General features: G+C 36.2%; 2 protein-coding genes across 2 annotated transcripts; both read left to right on the top strand.

Moving 5' to 3' along the window:
• Positions 1-12,085: 12,085 nt before the first annotated feature.
• Positions 12,086-12,547, top strand: LOC110882390. The gene has a single exon (XM_022130422.1). The coding sequence runs from the start codon at positions 12,086-12,088 to the stop codon at positions 12,545-12,547; it is 462 nt and encodes a 153-aa protein (XP_021986114.1).
• Positions 12,548-14,316: 1,769 nt separating this feature from the next.
• On the top strand, positions 14,317-15,514 carry LOC110882392. The gene is made up of 2 exons (XM_022130423.2): positions 14,317-14,500; positions 14,870-15,514. Exons 1-2 carry the CDS (start codon positions 14,426-14,428, stop codon positions 15,512-15,514), a joined length of 720 nt encoding a protein of 239 aa, XP_021986115.1. The 5' UTR covers positions 14,317-14,425.
• Positions 15,515-19,281: the final 3,767 nt, after the last annotated feature.

Here is a 19,281-nt window from a genome sequence, read left to right on the forward strand (position 1 = left end):
TGGAAATATGTGATACTTTTCGGATCAACGGAGCATCGAATGACGCCATCCGCCTCCGAATGTTCCCGTTTTCACTAAAAGACCGAGCTAAGGATTGGCTTAACACCCTCCCAGTTGGTTCGGTAAACACTTGGTATGAACTTTCCCAAAAGTTTTTGTATAAGTATTTCTCTCCTTCTAAAACGACTAAATTAATGACTGAAACTAATACATACTCATAAGAGGACGGGGAATCCTTATATGAAACTTGGGAAAGGTTCAAGGAGCTACTAGAAAAGTGCCCTCATAATGGTCTTGAGGTATGGAAACAAGTATCCACTTTCTATAATGGGTTGTTGCCACACACAAGATAAACACTTGACTCTAGCTCTAGGGGACTTCTAGGTAATCGTTGCCCAAATGAAATTTATAATCAAATTGAGGAAATTGCTCAAAAAAAATTTCAGTGGCACACTCCCCGAGGCACAAAATCTATTGCCCCGGGCGCCCATAGGGTTGACGAAAGCACTTCTTTACAAGCCCAAATCGAGGCCCTCTCTTCGAAAACCAAAAGGTTAGAAATAGTAAAAACGGCCTCGGTTATGGCTTTTGAGGGGTGTGGTGGACCACATGAAAATTGGAGTTGTATGAAAGAAATGGATAATCAAACAGAAATGGTAAACTACATTGATAATAAACCTAGACCGTTAGATCCTCCAACGGGTACCTACAACCAAGGATGGCGTAACCACCCTAACCTTGGTTGGAGACAACCCGGCAATAGTAGTAACCAACAAAATCGAAACCAACGAACAAACTTTCAACAACCAAGAAATGAGTCACAAAATTTCTCTCAACAACAACAAGGGGGACGAGAGAGGCTTGAAGATACTATCTCACGCCTCATCTCCGACACCGAAAAGAAAAACTCGGATCGATTTCAACAAATGGAGTCGAACATTAGAAATCAACAACCTAGTATTCAAAACATTGAAAAACAACTAAATCAACTAGCTCAAAATTTCTCCGAGAGACCATAAGGCGCGTTACCCAGCAATACCGAAACAAACCCAAAGGCGCAAGTACATCTCATCACATTGAGAAACCTTACCGTAGGTCCCGAGGAGGCCCCGCTACCTCTAACTGAAAAGAGTCCGTCTAACAAACCACAACTTCACCGATGCCCCAAAAAGAGACGACTCCTCCACCAAATCAAGAGCTTACCAAGAATCCTCCGGTACCTTACCCCGGTCGGTTACTTCGCCAAAAGACCGATGAGCAATTCACAAAATTCGTAAATTTACTAAAACAATTGCACATCAATCTTCCATTTCTGGAAGTCCTCACTCAAATGCCTAAATATTCAAAATTTATGAGAGACTTCCTCACTCACAAAAGGAAAATTGAAACATTGCAACTGGTTAATTTAAGTGAAGAATGCTCTCCCGTACTACTTAACAAACTCCCACAAAATAAAATCGACCCCAGAAGTTTCACTATCCCTTGTTCCATTGGGGGATTACCCATACGCAATGCGCTAGCCGATCTTGGGCTAGCATTAATCTCATGCCCGCATCAATGTTTGACCGACTCAGACTAGGTAAAACAAGCCCCACAAAGATTAGCATACAACTTACCTATAGGTCTATCAAATATCCACAAGGTGTCGCCGAAAATCTATTAGTAAAAGTCGGAGACTTTGTCTTCTCGACCGACTTTGTCATACTAGACATGGAGGAAGATACCGAAGTACCACTCATTCTAGGAAGACCATTCCTAGCCACAGCCCACGCAATGGTAGACATGAATGGTGGGACATTAACATTGAGGGTTGGGGACAAGGAGATGGAGTTTGGGGTTGGGAAAAGAGTAGAAGACGACGACCCGGTCAACTACATGAAAGTCATAGACTCAAGCTTGGATGATGCTCTCCGACGATGTAACATGGGATGCAAAACATCCCACTTGGGTAACATATGACTGACTTTGGGTCTAGCCAAGGACCCCTATAAACGTGGCGTACCACGGAGGCATTCCGCGGAACTATCCTTAGTTTTAGTTTAGATTAACTTTTATGTTTTCTAGTTTAGTTTTACTTTTCAGGAATAAACACACTCGGAATGGTGGAGGTTACTAAGGGAAGCTTGAACCCACACCCCATGCACAAAAACAGAGCCTCTCGACAATTTTTCTTCATTACAGCAAGTTCAGCACGGGGCCGTGCTCAGCCCAACGCCTAAGGTTCTGCAAAAACGCCTAGTTCATGTAACTGGACATGGGGTCGTGTTCACTGAACACGCCCCTGTGCCCAGCCTTCTGTTGATTATGATACTTGCAATCTGAACACGGGGCCGTGCCCGGACCAACACGGGCCCGTGCCCAGACGCCCAGTAACATAAAATTTTGTTTTTAAACACCTTTTTACACATTCATTCAACCTAAAAACTTATTTTTGGGACACATTGAGGACAATGTGTAATTTAAGTGTGGGGGGGGGGGGAATGCTAAACCTTGAATTTTGCAAGTCCTAATAACCAGCCTTACACAAAACTCTATTGGAACCGCTAATCACCCCAAATTTTTTCGAAAGCTTTTCAATTTTTTACTTGTCTTGGTTTAATTTGGGAATAACAAGTTCTAAAAAGGTTATATTTTTACAAATTTACAACCGATAGCGTCGTGATAAAAAGAACCAACATAAGAAAATAATGAAAAGGCATGACAAATCTAGTTAAAATTTGATTATATATACTTGATCACATTATAAACCCATTCCCACAAAAAGTGAGTTTTGAGCCTTTATTGAGCATACAAGCATACATCTTTAAATTAAATGCTCATTTTTTCGTTTCTTGTATGAATAGCCGCTTGGTTTCTTACAACTCTAGAACTTTCCATGACGATACATTCCCGGTCCTTACCAACTTAAACCCAAGTAAGTAAATGATGGAGGCATTAGGACTAACCCTTTTTTTCTTTTCAACACCATTATTTTTCACTTTTTTTATCACCTACCCAAAATCCCCCTAGTTAACCCCTTTGAGCCTAAACATTTTCTTTTCTAAACCCACAAAACAAACACCCTTTACCCACCAAAACCATTTTTATTTTTTAAACCCTTTTTGTTTTTTAAACCCTTTATTTTAGAAATAAACAAACAAGTTCCTCAAAAAAACTTTGTTTGAAGATGCTTTGTTTGAATAAAAGTCACAAAAACAAAAAGTTTTATGACGACCGATGCTTTTTACGCTTTTAGCCCTTTTTTCTAACCACTAACCCAAAACCACCTACCTTTAACCCAAGCCTAACCCTCCCCCAAGTCCTCTTGATATTTACAAAGGTTTATAGTTAAAAAAGAGGAGGATTGATTGCTCGGCAAGCATATGGTAGAAATAAGTTCCATGCCGGTCTCGAGTGTTTCACAAAAATACATTTTCGGCCGAGTGTTGAGTGATATCCCGTTAGGTATGTGAACTTGTGTATAAATGGAATTTTAAAGAGGCATGTTATGCCCAAATAAGTAATTTCTCTTATAAAACGTTCTAAATAAATCATAACGAATAGGATTGTAAATAGCATAAAAATAAAACCAAATAAAGATCTTGGATTCCTGACACTCAAGACAAGCCCGAAACTTCTCTTTTACCAATTCCACTTGGGAGTGTAAGCCACATTATAAAGAGTTTTGCTTGAGGACAAGCAAATATTCAAGGGTGGGGGTATTTGATGTGTGTAAAACGCAACATATAAATTACATCAAATGAGGAATAAAACTAACCCTTTTTAGTACTAATGTTGGAAAAAGTGTGCTTTTGTCTTCCTTTTGTAATTTCAGGAATAAATGAGCGTAATTGAACAAAAGGAACAAATATGCAGCAACATCTAACATAAATACAAGAAAAGGAATAAACATGGCATGCCCGACCTCTCGACAACATCTTCCCAAGCAAAAACAAAGAAAGGCCCCTTGCCCAGCGGACAGGGGGACGTGGCCAGGAGCTTGCAGAAAAGACAAAGCCGTAGAAGCTTCTATTCCCAGCACGAGGGCATGCCCAGCTCAACACGAGCCATGGTCAACGCTAAGATTCGTAGAATCTTGCAAATCTTGATAGTACAGATACGCTTCTGCACACGGGGTCGTGCCCAGCGAACATGGGGGTTTGTGGAGCTAATGCAGACAAATTGCAATTAATGAAGAAAGAGAAAGAGGATGGACACGGGGCCATGCCCAATGGACACGGGGCCGTGTCCGGGCGTCTGTGCAGGCTATAAATAGGGGTGCTTGGTTCACTTCAAAAGCATCCCTTGGCAAACCACCTCTCTCCCACTTCACCCACACTCCACTACCACTACAACCCACATCCACCACCATCATCCATCATCCATCTTAGAGTGTGTGTAGTAGTCTCGGGATCCAAGATTGATAGTAAGAGTTCTTGACAATCAAAGGCCATGTTTGCCTAAGTCTCTTACATCACTTGGTGAAGACAATCATTTAGTGTAATACTTTTAATTTTTAATCTTTTCGCACTTTTTATTTGGTTTTGTATTAATGACTTTAATAACTAGTTTCTTATGTTGAAGGTGAAACTTCCTTATCATTTGTCCGTGGTGTCTTGGCGTTATTTTACTTTCTATATAAAATAAAAGATTTTCACCATTCATATCTCTACGGTCTATATAGAGATATGTTGGCTACCTGGTCGGGGGTTAAGGGAATGGTTTGGTAAGGTTCTTGCCTTATTCAGTGAATAGATCCTGCAAGGACCTGGGTCAAGCTTACTAGGACCTCCTTCAATACCCATTGGTATTGGATGGCGGGGGTGCGAATGGCTTGAACCCCTCATATGTAAACTACTATTAATACATTAACCCGGCTACTTGGGATTGTTTCCCTGCTGACTCAAACCACTTAGCCAAGGGTAACGTCACCTTCAAAAGAGGGGCCTACCACATTACGCATTAACTTAATTAATTATCTTTCAATATTCCGACCCTTTGGGATTGTGTCCTTGCTGACTCAAACCACTGGGTTGAGGGTAACGTCACCTTCAAAAGAGGGGCCTACTACTATAACTATGATAATCTCTTAAAAAGTGCAAAAGTGCGGAAATCATCAATGGTAACAATAAAGGCGAGTCGGATCCAAGTGATTCATCTTATCTATCTGTTTTTATTTTATTTTATTTTTACAACATTTTTAGTTTTTATTTTCATGTTTAAAACCTTTTTCTAAAATTTTGATTTGATTAGACGTTGAGGATAAACCGGTACTAAAAGCTCTTGTGTCCTTGGACGACCTCGGTATCTTACCAACGCTATACTACGCTCACGATGGGTGCACTTGCCCATATGTGTGTTTAGTGTTAGTAGAATATCGTTTTTTTATAAAAAGGGTTTAAAATATTCACAAAAACATATCACACCTAGGCACAACAGGGCACGTACTCATTTTGGCTTCTCATAATATTTACTACTTAAAGAATCACTACTATATTAGCTTTTCCTTCGTGATATTGAATATCACAGTCATAGTCACTTAGAATTTCCATCCAACATCTTTGTCTCATGTTTAGCTCTTTTTGCCCAAAAATATATCTTAAGCTTTTATGATATATAAAGATTGTGAACTTGCTACCATACAGATAATGTCTTCAAATTTCGAGGGCAAAAATTATTGCTTATAGTTCTAAATCATGAGTTGTATAGTTTTCTTCATGCTTCTTTAGTTTTCTAGATGTGTAAGCAATCACGTTCTCACATTGCATCAGAATACATCCTAATCCTAATTTAGAAGCATCACAAAAGACTACAAAATCTTCAGTTTCATCCAGTAATGCAAGTATCAGTGCATTAGTTAACCTTTGCTTCAAGGTTATAAAAGCTTCTTCCTACATGGGTCCCCATTCAAACCTAACCGATTTACATGTTAACTTGGTTAATGGAACGACTATCCCAGAAAAATCTTGGATAAAGCGTCGATAGTATCATGCCAATCCTAGAAAACTTCTAACTTCCGTAGGCGAATTAGGGACTTTTCATTTGGTAATTGCCTCCAACTTTGTAGGATCCACATGAATTCCTTCATAATTAATAAATGTCCTAAAAATTGCACTTCTTACGACTATAATTCACACTTAGAGAATTTCGCATAAAGCTTCTCTTTTCTCAACAGTGTTTGAAGCAAATGAAGATGTTTGGCATGATCTTCCTCAGTTTTGGAATAAATAAGGATATCGTCTATAAAAACGATTACAAAATTTTCTTGGTACGGTTTACATATCTGATTCATCATATCCATATATGCAGTTGGAGCATTTGTTAAGCCAAATGGCATGAAATCGAAGGCAAAGTGCCTTAGAACGAGTTGGAAGCTTCTGGGTCGAACGAGGTTGTCACATCAGTGAACAGTGATGTGACAGCGGGTATTTATAGTGTGGAAAGGAGAGTAAGGCAGTGGAGGTGTTCGATCAGATGACTGCTGATCGAATGACTATCCAATCGGATGGTCATCCGATCGGATGCCCATTCGGATAGCCAATACTCGTTTGCTAGTTCCCCTGATTTCGGTTCATTTTGCGAGCTAGATTAAGTGTTGCGTTGCATGTTATTGTGTGATATCATCACATGATAAGATTGTGTAACTAACAAAAGTTTCCATGTTTCAAGTCTACGTATAAGCTAGCTGGTAAGTGTCAAGTTTCAAGTTTCTTGTTTAACAAAGTATCAAAGTTTCTCGTTCAATTCAAGTTTCTCGTTTCATAAATATCAAGAATCTCGCTCAATAAGTATCAAGAGTCCAGTATCAAGCATCAAGTATTAAGTATCAAGTTTCAAGTATCGAGCATCAAGTTTCAAGTTTCAAGTCTCAAGTTTCTCATTCACATTGTTTCGCATATCCCAAGAGTCAAGATTCAAAGTATCAAGATTCATATTGTCAAGTCCCACACAGTTAAGACTCAAAAGTATCACTAGAAACCACAAGGACTAATCTTGCCAAAATGATAAAAGTTCAGGGACGCAGGGCGTTACAATATGACACATGATAAAAGTGTTTCTCTAGAGAATCTGGGATTATGTTCCGTTTTAGGGTTTCTTCATCACCTGTAACAATGTCGATAATCGTTGATCGGAACACGTCGTAGAAACTTTGAACAAGATAAGAAGGATGAGATATCGACAGTTAGCTTGAAGAAGTTTCTCTTGATCATTCAACATGTGTAATCCAGAGGTCGGTCTCGGGTGGGCAAAAGATCCGTGGGCCCTATTGTCGGATCTGTGACTCCATGGAAGATGTGATTACGGTAAGCGTGCCGTAAAGTTGCGTCTAATTTTTAAAACATTTCCCACTAACATAATATTTTACAAATTGGAAACCACATATTCGTGTGTAAAAACTCGAAAAGATGACTGAATAGAGATCTGAATAACCGTGCTTTATCTCAACGCTTATCCTTACATTACTGATCTGGAATTGGAGAACCATTATCTCAACGCTTCTCCTTGGTAGTTGTTACCATATGACACATGATAAAAGCGCTTCTCTAGACAATCTGGGATTATGTTCCGCTTTAAGGTTTCTTCATCACCTATAACAATGTCGATAAACGTTTATCAGAACACATCGCTTAAATCTCAGTTATGTCTCATTGCATTATGACAATACTGACAGGGGTGCTGGTCCCTTTTCTCCCATTGTGCAAACTTGAAGAATCTCACCGTAACACATTGTATACTGAACTGTTGAACGGTTTTAATATATTTTATCTTGGACTATCTAGTCTAACACTTGAAATGGATATGATCGTGTCAAGATCATTATCTATCATGTCACATCCAACACTAGACAATCTGAGATTATGTTCCATTTTAGTTTCTGTTTGGCACATTCAATCTTCGTTGCTTCATTAAAATTAACAAGGCAGTCTCGGTTGCATGAATGTGTGATGTATGTTGCAAGGTAAATCCACAATCAATGTATGTTGGTTAATTGTAAGTATTGCATTTGCATTAACACGCCTCATTTCATCTTTTTTAGTCTTTTCTTTGATTTCAATAAATCTTTTCAATAATCAGTAAGCAAATACACAACAGTTCTTCAATTCCAGATCAGTAATGTAAGGAGAAGCGTTGAGATAAAGGACATCCATCAAGCTCTAAAAGAAATGTTTCCCATAGCCACCATTCCCATAGTCACACACGATTTCGGTTTGTGTTTCCCATAGCCACCGTTCCCATAGTAAAAAACGGTTGGGGTTTGCAATTCCCGGTTGTACCGCGAGTGGGCATAAGATCTGTGGGCCCTATTGTGTATTGAATGTGAACCATGCTTGTACAATATTATCGTGTCAAGATCTTTATCTATCATGTCATCGACCAACTACTCGAAATCCTGTTCGTTTCTCGGGTTCGCATTCGACACAACACACCAAAAAATAAACTTCAAAAATTCAGTGCCTTGATACGCATTGTATAGGCCTATACGATGCGTATCAAGCCGCCACCAAACAATACCTGAACCTGTCAGTCTGCCAAGTCTTTTAATTTATTCAATACGCATCGTATAGGCCTATACGATGCGTATAAAGTGTGCGGATAGACAAGGGGGGTGTGCCAATAGATTCTCCGTTGTATATTTCAACTGATATTTTAGTTATTTTTAGAGTAAAATGCCATTTTCGTCCCTAAGGTTTGGCCAGTTTTGCGACTTTCGTCCAATGTTTGTTTTTCCACATCTGGATCCAAAGGTTTAAAATCTTGCCATTTTCATCCGGCTCCTTAGCTCCATCCATTCTTCTGTGTAAATTTAGAGGTATTATGTTAATTTAAAGCGCAATTTGGTCTTTTTCACTTTATGTTAAAATACTAAATACCCTTGAAAATCCGAATGGCCCTTTATGTTAACTAAAAATATGGAAATACCCCTAACTTAACGGAGACAAATTGATGGAGTTAACGAGCCGTATGAAAATGACAACATTTCAAACCTTTTGGATCCAGATGCGAAAAACAAACCTTTGGACGAAAGTCGCAAAATTGACCAAATCTCAGGGACGAAAATGACATTTTACTCTTATTTTTATTTATGTTTATGCTCGTGTAAGCTTTACAAGGAATTTGAACATATTAGTTAGTAAATTGTTTTAAAATTTGTTCAATTGTTTGTTTAATCTTTAGTGCTTTAATGAAATAAAGACTTGATGCTCTTATGTTATCGGTAATCAGAATGGCAATATAACATCAAGGGAGGAAATCGATAAAATTTTGGCTGTAGGGAAAGTTAAACAAGTAAAGGTAATTATGTTGTTGTTGCTGCTGCTATTATTATTATTATTATTATTATTATTATTATTATTATTATTATTATTATTATTATTGTTATTATTATTATTTTCATTTTAATTATTATGAACTTTTGTAAACAGTTGTTTTGTTTTTGCACCCCCATATTCTATCAATGATAAAAATTTCTTTTGCTCACTTTTGAATTTGGAAACTTTTTCTAAATAGGTAAAGACACCATTTTCTGATGATGAAGCTATGGCTAAAGCTGTTGACATTAGTGAAAAGGAGGTAAATTGGTGTACCGTTTCGGTTGTCAATTTTGGCTATTCTGCTTTTTTTTTTTGTAATTATACATTTTTCTTAATATTTGCATCACTTATGTTGGTTGCATATATATTCGTTTAATAGGATAGTGATGAAGTAGGTAAATTTGGCGATGATGAAAATATCACACGTAATTGGAGTGTATTGAAAACTACTCCTGAGCTTCGCAAATCAAAGGTAGCCTTTTTATATAATTTCTCATTTTATCTGATATTTGTATGTTAGTCTCTTTTTATTTTCTGAAATACTAGGGGTGGCATGGGGTGTGTGTGCGCGTGGTGCCTGTTGTGGGTGGGTGGGGGGGGGGGTAAGGGGTCAAAATGTGTTTTGAGTCAAAAAGCGCCTGATCGGTTTGGGAGGGCTGTTAAACACCTTTTTTAATTTTTTTCTTTTGAAGTTTATAAATAATTAAGAGTTAATTACATAAATGGGTCCTGTGGTTTATACCTAATTTCGCCTTTGGGTATTAACTTTATTTTTTAACAGGTTTAGGTTCTATAGTTTCAATTTTGTAACACCTTTGGGTACTAACACCAAAATTAGTTAATTAATGACTAAAATACCCTTGCATTTTTTTAAGTTTATCAATGTAACACATTTGGGTACTAACACCTAATTTTATTTAAGTTTAAATCAATTTTACAAAATCTATTTATTTTTTTTATTTTCATCTTTTTATTATATCTCTTAATTAACATAAACTCTATTTATTTTTTTATTTTCATATTTTTATTAAATTTCTTGTTTAACATAAAAATCTATTTGTTACACCAGTATTTTTTTAAATAGATATTTTAAATAAAATCTACTAGCTATATAGTTTTATGTAAATTAAATTTCTTACTCGTTTTAAATAATGTAAACCTTACTCGTTTTCAATTTTGTATTGAAATGATTGATAATAATAAATATCTTTCATGTAAACAAATTTAAGCCTTTTTTTAACTCGTTTTTTTTATTTACATTTTACTATTTTAGAAAGATATTTAATTTACATAAAACTATATAGCTAGGTATTTTAGATAAAACTATATAGTTAGGTATTTTAGATAAAATTAAAAAAATTTAAGCCTTTTTTAACACCTTTTTTTGTAAAAAAATATATTTAATTTACATAAAACTATATAGCTAGTAGATTTTACTGGTGCAACTAATAGATTTTATGTAAATTAAATATCTTTCTAAAATAGTAAAATGTAAATGAACAAAAAAAACAAGTTAAAAATGGCTTAATTTTTTTTACATGAAAGATATTTATTATTATTTATCAATCATATATATCCAAAATTGAAAACGAGTAAGGTTTACATTATTTAAAACTAGTAAGAAATTTAATTTACATAAAACTATATAGCTAGTAGATTTTATTTAAAAAATCTATTTAAAAAATACTGGTGTAACAAGTAGATTTTATGTTAAATAAGAAATTTAATAAAAATATGAAAATAAATAGACTGTATGTTAATTAAGAGATATAATAAAAAGATGAAAATAAAAAAAAATAGATTTTGTAAAATTGATTTAAACTTAAATAAAATTAGGTGTTAGTACCCAAATGTGTTACATTGATAAACCTAAAAAAATGCAAGGGTATTTTAGTCATTAATTAACTAATTTTGGTGTTAGTACCTAAAAGTGTTACAAAATTGAAACCATAGAACCTAAATCTGTTAAAAAATAAAGTTAGTACCCAAAGGCGAAATTAGGTATAAACCACATGACCCATTTATGTAATTAACTCAATAATTAACGTGTTAAATATGATTACATAATTATATTATTACCTAAGTAATCTAATAGGTCTCTGGCGACGCGAATAACACAAGTATTAAACATGAATACAACTCCTTTAACTACTTTATATCTCATGTCACAATTGTATGTTTTGTGTAACAAGAAGAAGAAATGATGGATCCTATCCTCCTAATATTATTTATTTAAAAAAAAGTAAAAAATTAGGTAGTGGACTTTTCAATAAACATGTCTAATTATGTCTTATACAAGTGACCTATTGCCATCCCTTGTGTCTCATGTCCACCTATGAGTCGGCTATTTAAGTTCTAAGTCCCTCATCGTTGATGCATTTGAATCTTTCTAACCTGTTTGGATCACTCAACAGTCTAACCACCATTTTCCTTCCTTTGTTAAATCTCATAGCATACAATTAGCCTTATATTGTGCATAGTTTGTTAGGCATTTATTTTGTAAATATTATCTTCAAAAATAGGAGATTTCTGTATTGCTATATATTGTTATCGATTGAATGTAATAGAGACTTCAAATTATTCTATTCTACATGGTATCATTACCTATCGATCCTCTCCTCTAACCCTAGTGCCGCCACATATGCATCCCTCATTTAACAAGGCCATGCTCCTCATTCAGCAAGACTCTGCTCCTCATTCAACAAAGCCCTGCTCCTCATACAACAAGGCCTTGCTCCCTTGTTAACAAGGCCCTGCTTAATTCTTCTTACCGATCTATCTCTCCCCTCTCAATGGCTGCCCCAATACACCCTGCCATGACTATTTCCAACATCAAAAACTTTATCCCCATTACCCTGGAAGTCGAGACTGACCACTATTCCACTTGGTCAGAACTATTCCAAAACTGTTGCAAAGCATATCAAGTTTTTGACCACCTTCAACCTCGTCCCACCGCTGCCACCTCCTCCACAACTGCTGACAAGGCTGCTGACCAGACTGCCGACAAGGCAGCCGAGGCTGCTGCAGAAGCCTTATGGTCTAGATTGGATGCCATCGTCAAACAATGGATTTACGGCACTATATCAACAGACCTGCTCCACATTATTCTGTCCCCCGGGCAGACCGCTCATCAGGCATGGACCACCCTTGAAAATATCTTCAAAGACAACAAGAACTCTCGGGCTGTTTATTTGCAACAGGAATTCACCAACGTTCGGTTAGACAACTATCCGAACATGGCAGCCTACTTGTAACGCTCCGCATTTCCGCACTTTTTTATTTTAGCAAGTCATGTTGTACTTTCCATATTTAGATTCTTGTACTCTCTTTGTAATCTACTTTCGCTTCATTTGTAATACGAGACTATTGATCATAATGAAAACTGAAAACGAAGCTATTTTAATCATGTTGTGTATTCATATTAGACTTATGTGCTATTGGTATTTAATTTTCACGTTTGAACGATGTATTATTCAAGACTTTTGATTCGTTATTACGCTTGATACTCGTTAAACTAGTTAAAATCTTAAAATAATGATTTCGTGATAGGACTAAATCGTTAAAGGTCCTTTTTATATATTTATTTCGTTCCTAAATATAGTTACTTAATTATTCTAATTTATTTAGTTTAATTAATTAAATTAATAAACTTTTGCTATTTAAAAAAAAGAGAAAAAAAAAGAAAGTTTATTTTTATAATATCTAGTTAGTCTCACTAAATATTTAAGTTAGTGGACTAACTTAGTTAAATTATAGAGTTAGACTCCTTTAAATGGTATAACTTTGTTAATTAATAAAGCTAGTTTCCTTCTTTTTATAACATAACATGAGTTTATTTAAGACCAAGGGCTGTGGTGTAATTAGTTGAAAGTGTGAGGTTATGAAAGAAAGAGGAAAATAAAAGAAAATTAAATCAAAAAAAGGTGGGGTTGGATGGGAAAATTAAATAAAAAAAAGGTGGGGTTGGATGGGATTTGAACCCGGGCAAACAGCCCCATCATGCACACAGTCAACCGCTGCGCTACAGCTTACTTATTGAACATTTTTCAGCCCCTAAAATACTTAACCACTCGCTCAGAAGGCCTGATCAGCGTGCCAGATGTTTCGGCTCGCGTTTTTGGCGCTATTTTGCTTTTTTTTTTGAGTTTTAAACTCGAATTTATGCATTAAATTCAGACCTAACATAACCCTAATCCTCCCCTATAAGGCCACTCGGGGCGGTCACGTTATCGTCGTTCATCACGCGTTGAATTGCAACGGAACACCGCCGCCGCTACATTCATCACGCGTTATATATTAAACGCGTTACACCCATAACGCGTTGAATTTCAATTTTTGAACGTTGTAATTTGACCGTTGGTAATTTTTTTGACCGTTGGTTGATGTATTTGATCCAATTTTTAATATAAATCCAACATATTTCAATACAAAAACTCAAAAAACTCTCCAACTATTCTCACACTCAATACAAAAAATTAAAACACTCTCCAACTCAATCTAAGTAATTTTACAAGAAATATGGAAGGTTCAAGCAAGAGAGGTGGGGATCGAAAAAAAGAGGTTCGGGTACGAAGAAAAATCCCGTAAGGCCCAAGGTTCGAGCGAATCTTGGTGAGTCGGCGCGCTTTAGGTTGCAAGACGAACCCGATCAAGTCCCACCCTTTCAAACCCAACAATATCCACCCTTTCAAACCCAACAATATCCACCCTTTCAATCGCAAACGTACCATAACCAACCGTTCGTTCCACCGTTTCAACCTCACCAATTTCAATCGCAAACGTATCAAACCCAACCCCACACACTCGACCCACTACTAGAAGACAACACCCTCATTCATCATTTTGCAAAAGCGTGGCGTGAACCACGTGAACCACAACAAAGTCTTGACGAGGACGAGGAAGAGGAAGAAGAAGCGGAGGAAGAGGAAGAGGAAGAAGAACAAAATGATGACGTTCAAGAAATCGTTCCAATCGGCCGACAACCTTGGACGAGCGAGGAGGAGGTGCCATTGACGAAGGCGTATTTGCACATCTCGGAGAGTAGGAAACATGGGAACGAGCAACGAAAGGATGCGTTTTGGAGACGGGTCATTAATCATTTTAGGCAACTTCCCGGTGCAAGGATACGAAACATGGACCAAATGACGTCGAAGTGGACGGATTTGAACGGGAAAATTAGCAAGTTCAACGCTTGTTTCATTCAAAAGGTATGTTTTTTATTAAAGTTTAAAAAAAACAGTTTTAATAAAAAAACAGTTTTTATAAAAAAAACAGTTTTATAAAAAACAGTTTAAAAAAACAGTTTTTATAAAAACAAACAGTTTTTATAAAAAAACAGTTTTATAAAAAACAGTTTAAAAAACAGTTTTTATAAAAACAAACAGTTTTTATAAAAAAACAGTTGTAATAAAAAAAACAGTTTAAAAAAACAGTTTTAATAAAAAAAACAGTTTTAAAAAAAAACAGTTTTAATAAAAAAAAACAGTTTTAAAAAAACAGTTTTCTAAAAAAAACAGTTTAAATAAAAACAGAATTTTTTTTTTTAAAAAAAACATAGCATTTTATATTTTTTGTAGAACCGAAACCCACAAAGTGGAGCGAGCGAGGCGACGATCATGCAACAAGCCACCGCAGAGTATTGCCGAGTGTACAAAAAGAGAACTTTTCCACACGTGGGGGCATGGGAAGTTGCGAGACATCACCCGAAGTGGGTCCCCGTTGAGTTGGTTGACATGCATGGTCCTACGGCTCCAAAAAAACGAGGCGGTTCGAAAAGATCAAAGACATCCGAGTCGGGGAACTACACGACTTCCGCGTCGGATAACTTGCCCCAAATGAACTTAAACGGCGACCCTCTTGACGAACCCGATCAACCCCTTGACGAGCCCGTTGAGGAAGATACACCCACAAGGCCACGACGCAGACGAGGTGGTGAATCGTCAAGCAAAGGGAAGGAGGCGGTGGCGGAGTCGATCTTCAGAATCGAAGAGGAGAAAATGACCCAGTTCAAGAAGGCCGAACAAAGAAAAGAAACAATGATGTCCCTAAAAGTTGAACGCGAGCAGGCGTACAAGGAACACTTGAAAACGATTGAAAGACAAAATGATTTAAAAATCTTGTGTGAAAACCACGCCCATCTCGACGAACCGTTCAAGTCAGTTGTCATTCAACAAAAGCTCGCGATTTGCGCAAAGTGGGGTTGGGAGATGCCACCCGTCTAGTTGTTTTTTATTTGGCTATGTAATTTATTTTTAAAGTTTAATGAAATTTATAATTTAGTGTTTTATTTTTAATTTCTAATTTTAAAATGAAAATTAAAAAAATTGGGAGTGATAGAATTCCATCACTAGTGATTCCACCCCTCCTACATTTCTATCACTAGTGATAGAAATTTGGTTGATGACATGGCATGATTTGATTGGAGAGTGAGAGTGATAGAATCTATCACTAGTGAACCACCCCTAGTCCCCTAAATACCAATCCTAATCCAAGCTATTTTCACTTTTCTAAACACTCCAAACTCTCCTAAATTCATCTCTAATCAGCTGCAAATTGCAAGTTCGAGCAGAAGCATACCGAGTTACAAAAGTGAGCATAACTCACTCGTTTCTTGTCCTTTTGCTCATTCTTTTTCCTATGTGCTTGGTTTGACCTTAGCTTCGATTCTATGGGTTTTTCACAGTAAATAAGTCTCTGGAACTCCGGTAAAAAGGCTCCAAAGTCCACTGATTGTTTTTGTTTTCATGAAATCTTTGTTAAACTTAACCAAACTTGAGTTTTCTCATCTCAAACCTATGTCCTAATGCTCATAATCAAATGAATGGTTAGTTGGGCTTAAAAACAAGGCTGAAAAATGTTAAATCAGATGTTAAAACCTCACAAACATTCTGTTTTAGTTAGGGTTTTACCCACAAGTAGTGTTCAAGCATGAAGCTTGATGAATATGTGATGGTTGGACTAGCTTGGGCTATCCTTCATAGAAATCCACTCACCACTTGATGTTTTTTCATAGATTAGTTGTTGTTATTGCATTATTACTTGTAAGTTTCTGACCCTACTTGTTGTTTATAACAACAAGTGTAGTGGTGAACAATAGAGGTACCTAAATGGAAGCTTATTCTTCCTACCTCATGTATGAATTCTATGACACAAAGAGGTGCCTAAATGGAGACATTAATCTCCTTCCTCATGCTTGAACCATAGGACTTTGTAATTTTTATATTATCTAATTATTCCATATGTATACCTAAGTAACTAAACTTGATGATAACTTAATAGTTACTTGTCAAGAATATGTCACATTATCTATGACCATGCCCTTGCTACGACTCTAATGGACCTTTGAATCCATGAAATCATACAAACTCTTTTGAGTTTCAATAGTGTCAAGAACAAGAGTTATATGTATAAGATGATTATTTTCACTTATGTTATTTTCCATACATTTTAGACTCCGAATCTATAATCTTCCGATTTCCCCAAACTCACACACCTATGTTTTCCTCGTGTAGAAGGACAAGGTGCTCCAAACTAATCTATCCACCAATCAACCACCCTGCCCGTTCCCTTCCACCCCACGCCCCAATGCTGCACCCAGAGCAGGCATACTTGGACCTCCTCTATCTCAGGCGTACTCAGCAGGCTATACACCCACTGACATTGCTTAGGCACTTTACACCCTTTCTCTGAACCATCCTGACAATTCCATCATGGATACTGGTGCAACCGGCCACATGGGTAACCAACAAGGTATGACTTCCCCGTTTATTTTTAATACTTGCACTAATAAAAACATTATCGTCGGCAACGGCATGACCATACCAGCTCATGGACAGGGCAACATCACTTTACCTCCTCCTTTTCCTCCTTTAAAACTTAATGATTACCTATTTGCCCCTAACCTAATTAAAAAACTTAATGATTACCTTTGGTGTTAAAGCAGGAAAATTCCTAGGCTATATGGTGACAAAAAGAGGCATTGAGGCAAGTCCAGAGCAAATCAAGGCAATTGTGAACATAAAATATCCTGCCAATGCAAAGGATGTGCAAAGATTGACAGGCAGGATCGCAGCCTTGAACAGGTTCATATCCAAGTCATCAGAAAAGTGCAAGGAATTCTATGACATTTTGAGAAAGAACAAGAAATTTGAGTGGACTGAAAAGCATGAAAATGCTCTCAAAGCCCTTAAGGATTACCTATCCTCAGCTCCTGCCTTGATGAAACCAGAAAAAGGGGATATATTATCCTTATATCTGGCGGTATCCTCTAAAGCAATAAGTGTGACAACCGTCAAAATTTAATGTATCCGCACGATTTATTTATGTTAATTAAAGTGCTTGATGACTGTGCTGAATTACTTAACTGCTTTCTGATTACTGTGTCATACTTACATGTGCTTGTTAACATACTAGTCTTACGCAGAAAAGTTACTAAATAGTCCTGTATGCTTTCCTGAGTGTTGGGAATTAAAAGTGTTACAAAAAGATATATATAGGACACTAAACAGAATAACTTGACACCTTAACGAACCGGTATCTAACCGAACAACCGGACATTACCCGGAACACCAAAATAATGCTAGAAGCATTGTTTTTATTTTTCTGAACTAGTTATGGTTCCCGAACATCATAACACCTCCTAAAAATATCTACTAACTAAAGTATGTAACTAACACTTGATTTATAACTAGATTGTAACCAAATTGGTTAGCACCTAAGCTAGGCCCTCCCCCACCTATGACCGTCCAACATGGTGGCCCCACCATAGATTTTATTTGATTAATAAATTGGATTATGTTTCCTCTTTTTAAACATAAGAACCAATGGATTTTAAGTGTTGGTGGATTTATAAGTAAACCTTAAGACCATAACCTTCATTCCATTCACATTTCACCAACACCTTTCTTCTCCTTCTTTCCCCCTTGATCTCGACCGAAACCCACAACCATACCACCACCATCTTCAAGTCTTGTTCATCCAATTTCCTAGTAATACAAAGGTGTAAGAAGCTTGTTTAAGGAGCTTGGAGCTTTCGGAAGTTGAAGGACCTTCACCATTTGCTATTAACCACTCTATTCCTTCACTTGATCATCCCTAGCCTTGTGCTAGTGGTAAGAACCTTGATCTTGCTATATTACTTCTATTTTAAGTGGTTAAAAGAAGATTCATAATGTTAATCTTGAAGAACACTAAGAATCATGAGAAGTAAACATGAACATAAGCTTAAAATTATAAGAAATCATGAAGAATTCATGTGTTTATGTGTTGATTTACTTGTTGATTGATGTTTGCTTATGGAAATGATGTTGATCATCATATGATCTTGCTAGATCATGATTAAAAACATTATCTAGCAAGATGAGAAAATGGAAATGTTGTAGGATGATAGATCATCCACACATGAAGCATGAACTTGAAAGAACAACTTTGTTTTCTTGAAAAGTAATAAACAAAGTAAGTTGTTAAACACATAGATCTAAATATTTATGAATGATTTTTAAAGAAACCAAGTTAAAATACAAGTTTTACTAAATCTTGGTTCTTACATAAATATACATCATTTTGGTAAACACATGTGTAACAAGAAAAATACATGAAGAAGCATTTTTAGAAAAATATGAACATAAGTTGTAAAGATCCATATTCTTTAAAAATGGAGTTTTTAAAGAAGCAATCACACTTTAAAGGGGTACAAGACTTACTAAATACACTAGTAAGTTACTACACATTTTTATAAATTTTCAAGTTCATGAAATGGTAATTTATGCTTGTTTTAACAAGATTGGGGAGTAAAAATTGTATATTGTTGATTGATGATTGTTGAATAATTTTTGGAAAAGAAAATGTTATGCTTAATAGCATGGACACCTCCATTTACAAAGGAACCTCTGGTGAAATTTTCTAAAAATTCCAATACTTAGAAAATATTTTTCTAAACAATCGTTACAAGTATATTTTATAACATGTGTTTCGAATATAAACTTTGCCA

Source organism: Helianthus annuus, chromosome 10, assembly GCF_002127325.2.
Source record: "Helianthus annuus cultivar XRQ/B chromosome 10, HanXRQr2.0-SUNRISE, whole genome shotgun sequence".
NCBI classification, from domain to species: domain Eukaryota; kingdom Viridiplantae; phylum Streptophyta; class Magnoliopsida; order Asterales; family Asteraceae; genus Helianthus; species Helianthus annuus.

Coding starts and splice junctions, on each gene's coding strand:
- LOC110882390 (XM_022130422.1), top strand. CDS start 12,086: ATGGCTGCCCCAATACACCCTGCCATGACTATTTCCAACATCAAAAAC.
- LOC110882392 (XM_022130423.2), top strand. CDS start 14,426: ATGGACCAAATGACGTCGAAGTGGACGGATTTGAACGGGAAAATTAGC. Junction 14,501..14,869: donor ACGCTTGTTTCATTCAAAAG/GTATGTTTTTTA, acceptor TATTTTTTGTAG/AACCGAAACCCACAAAGTGG.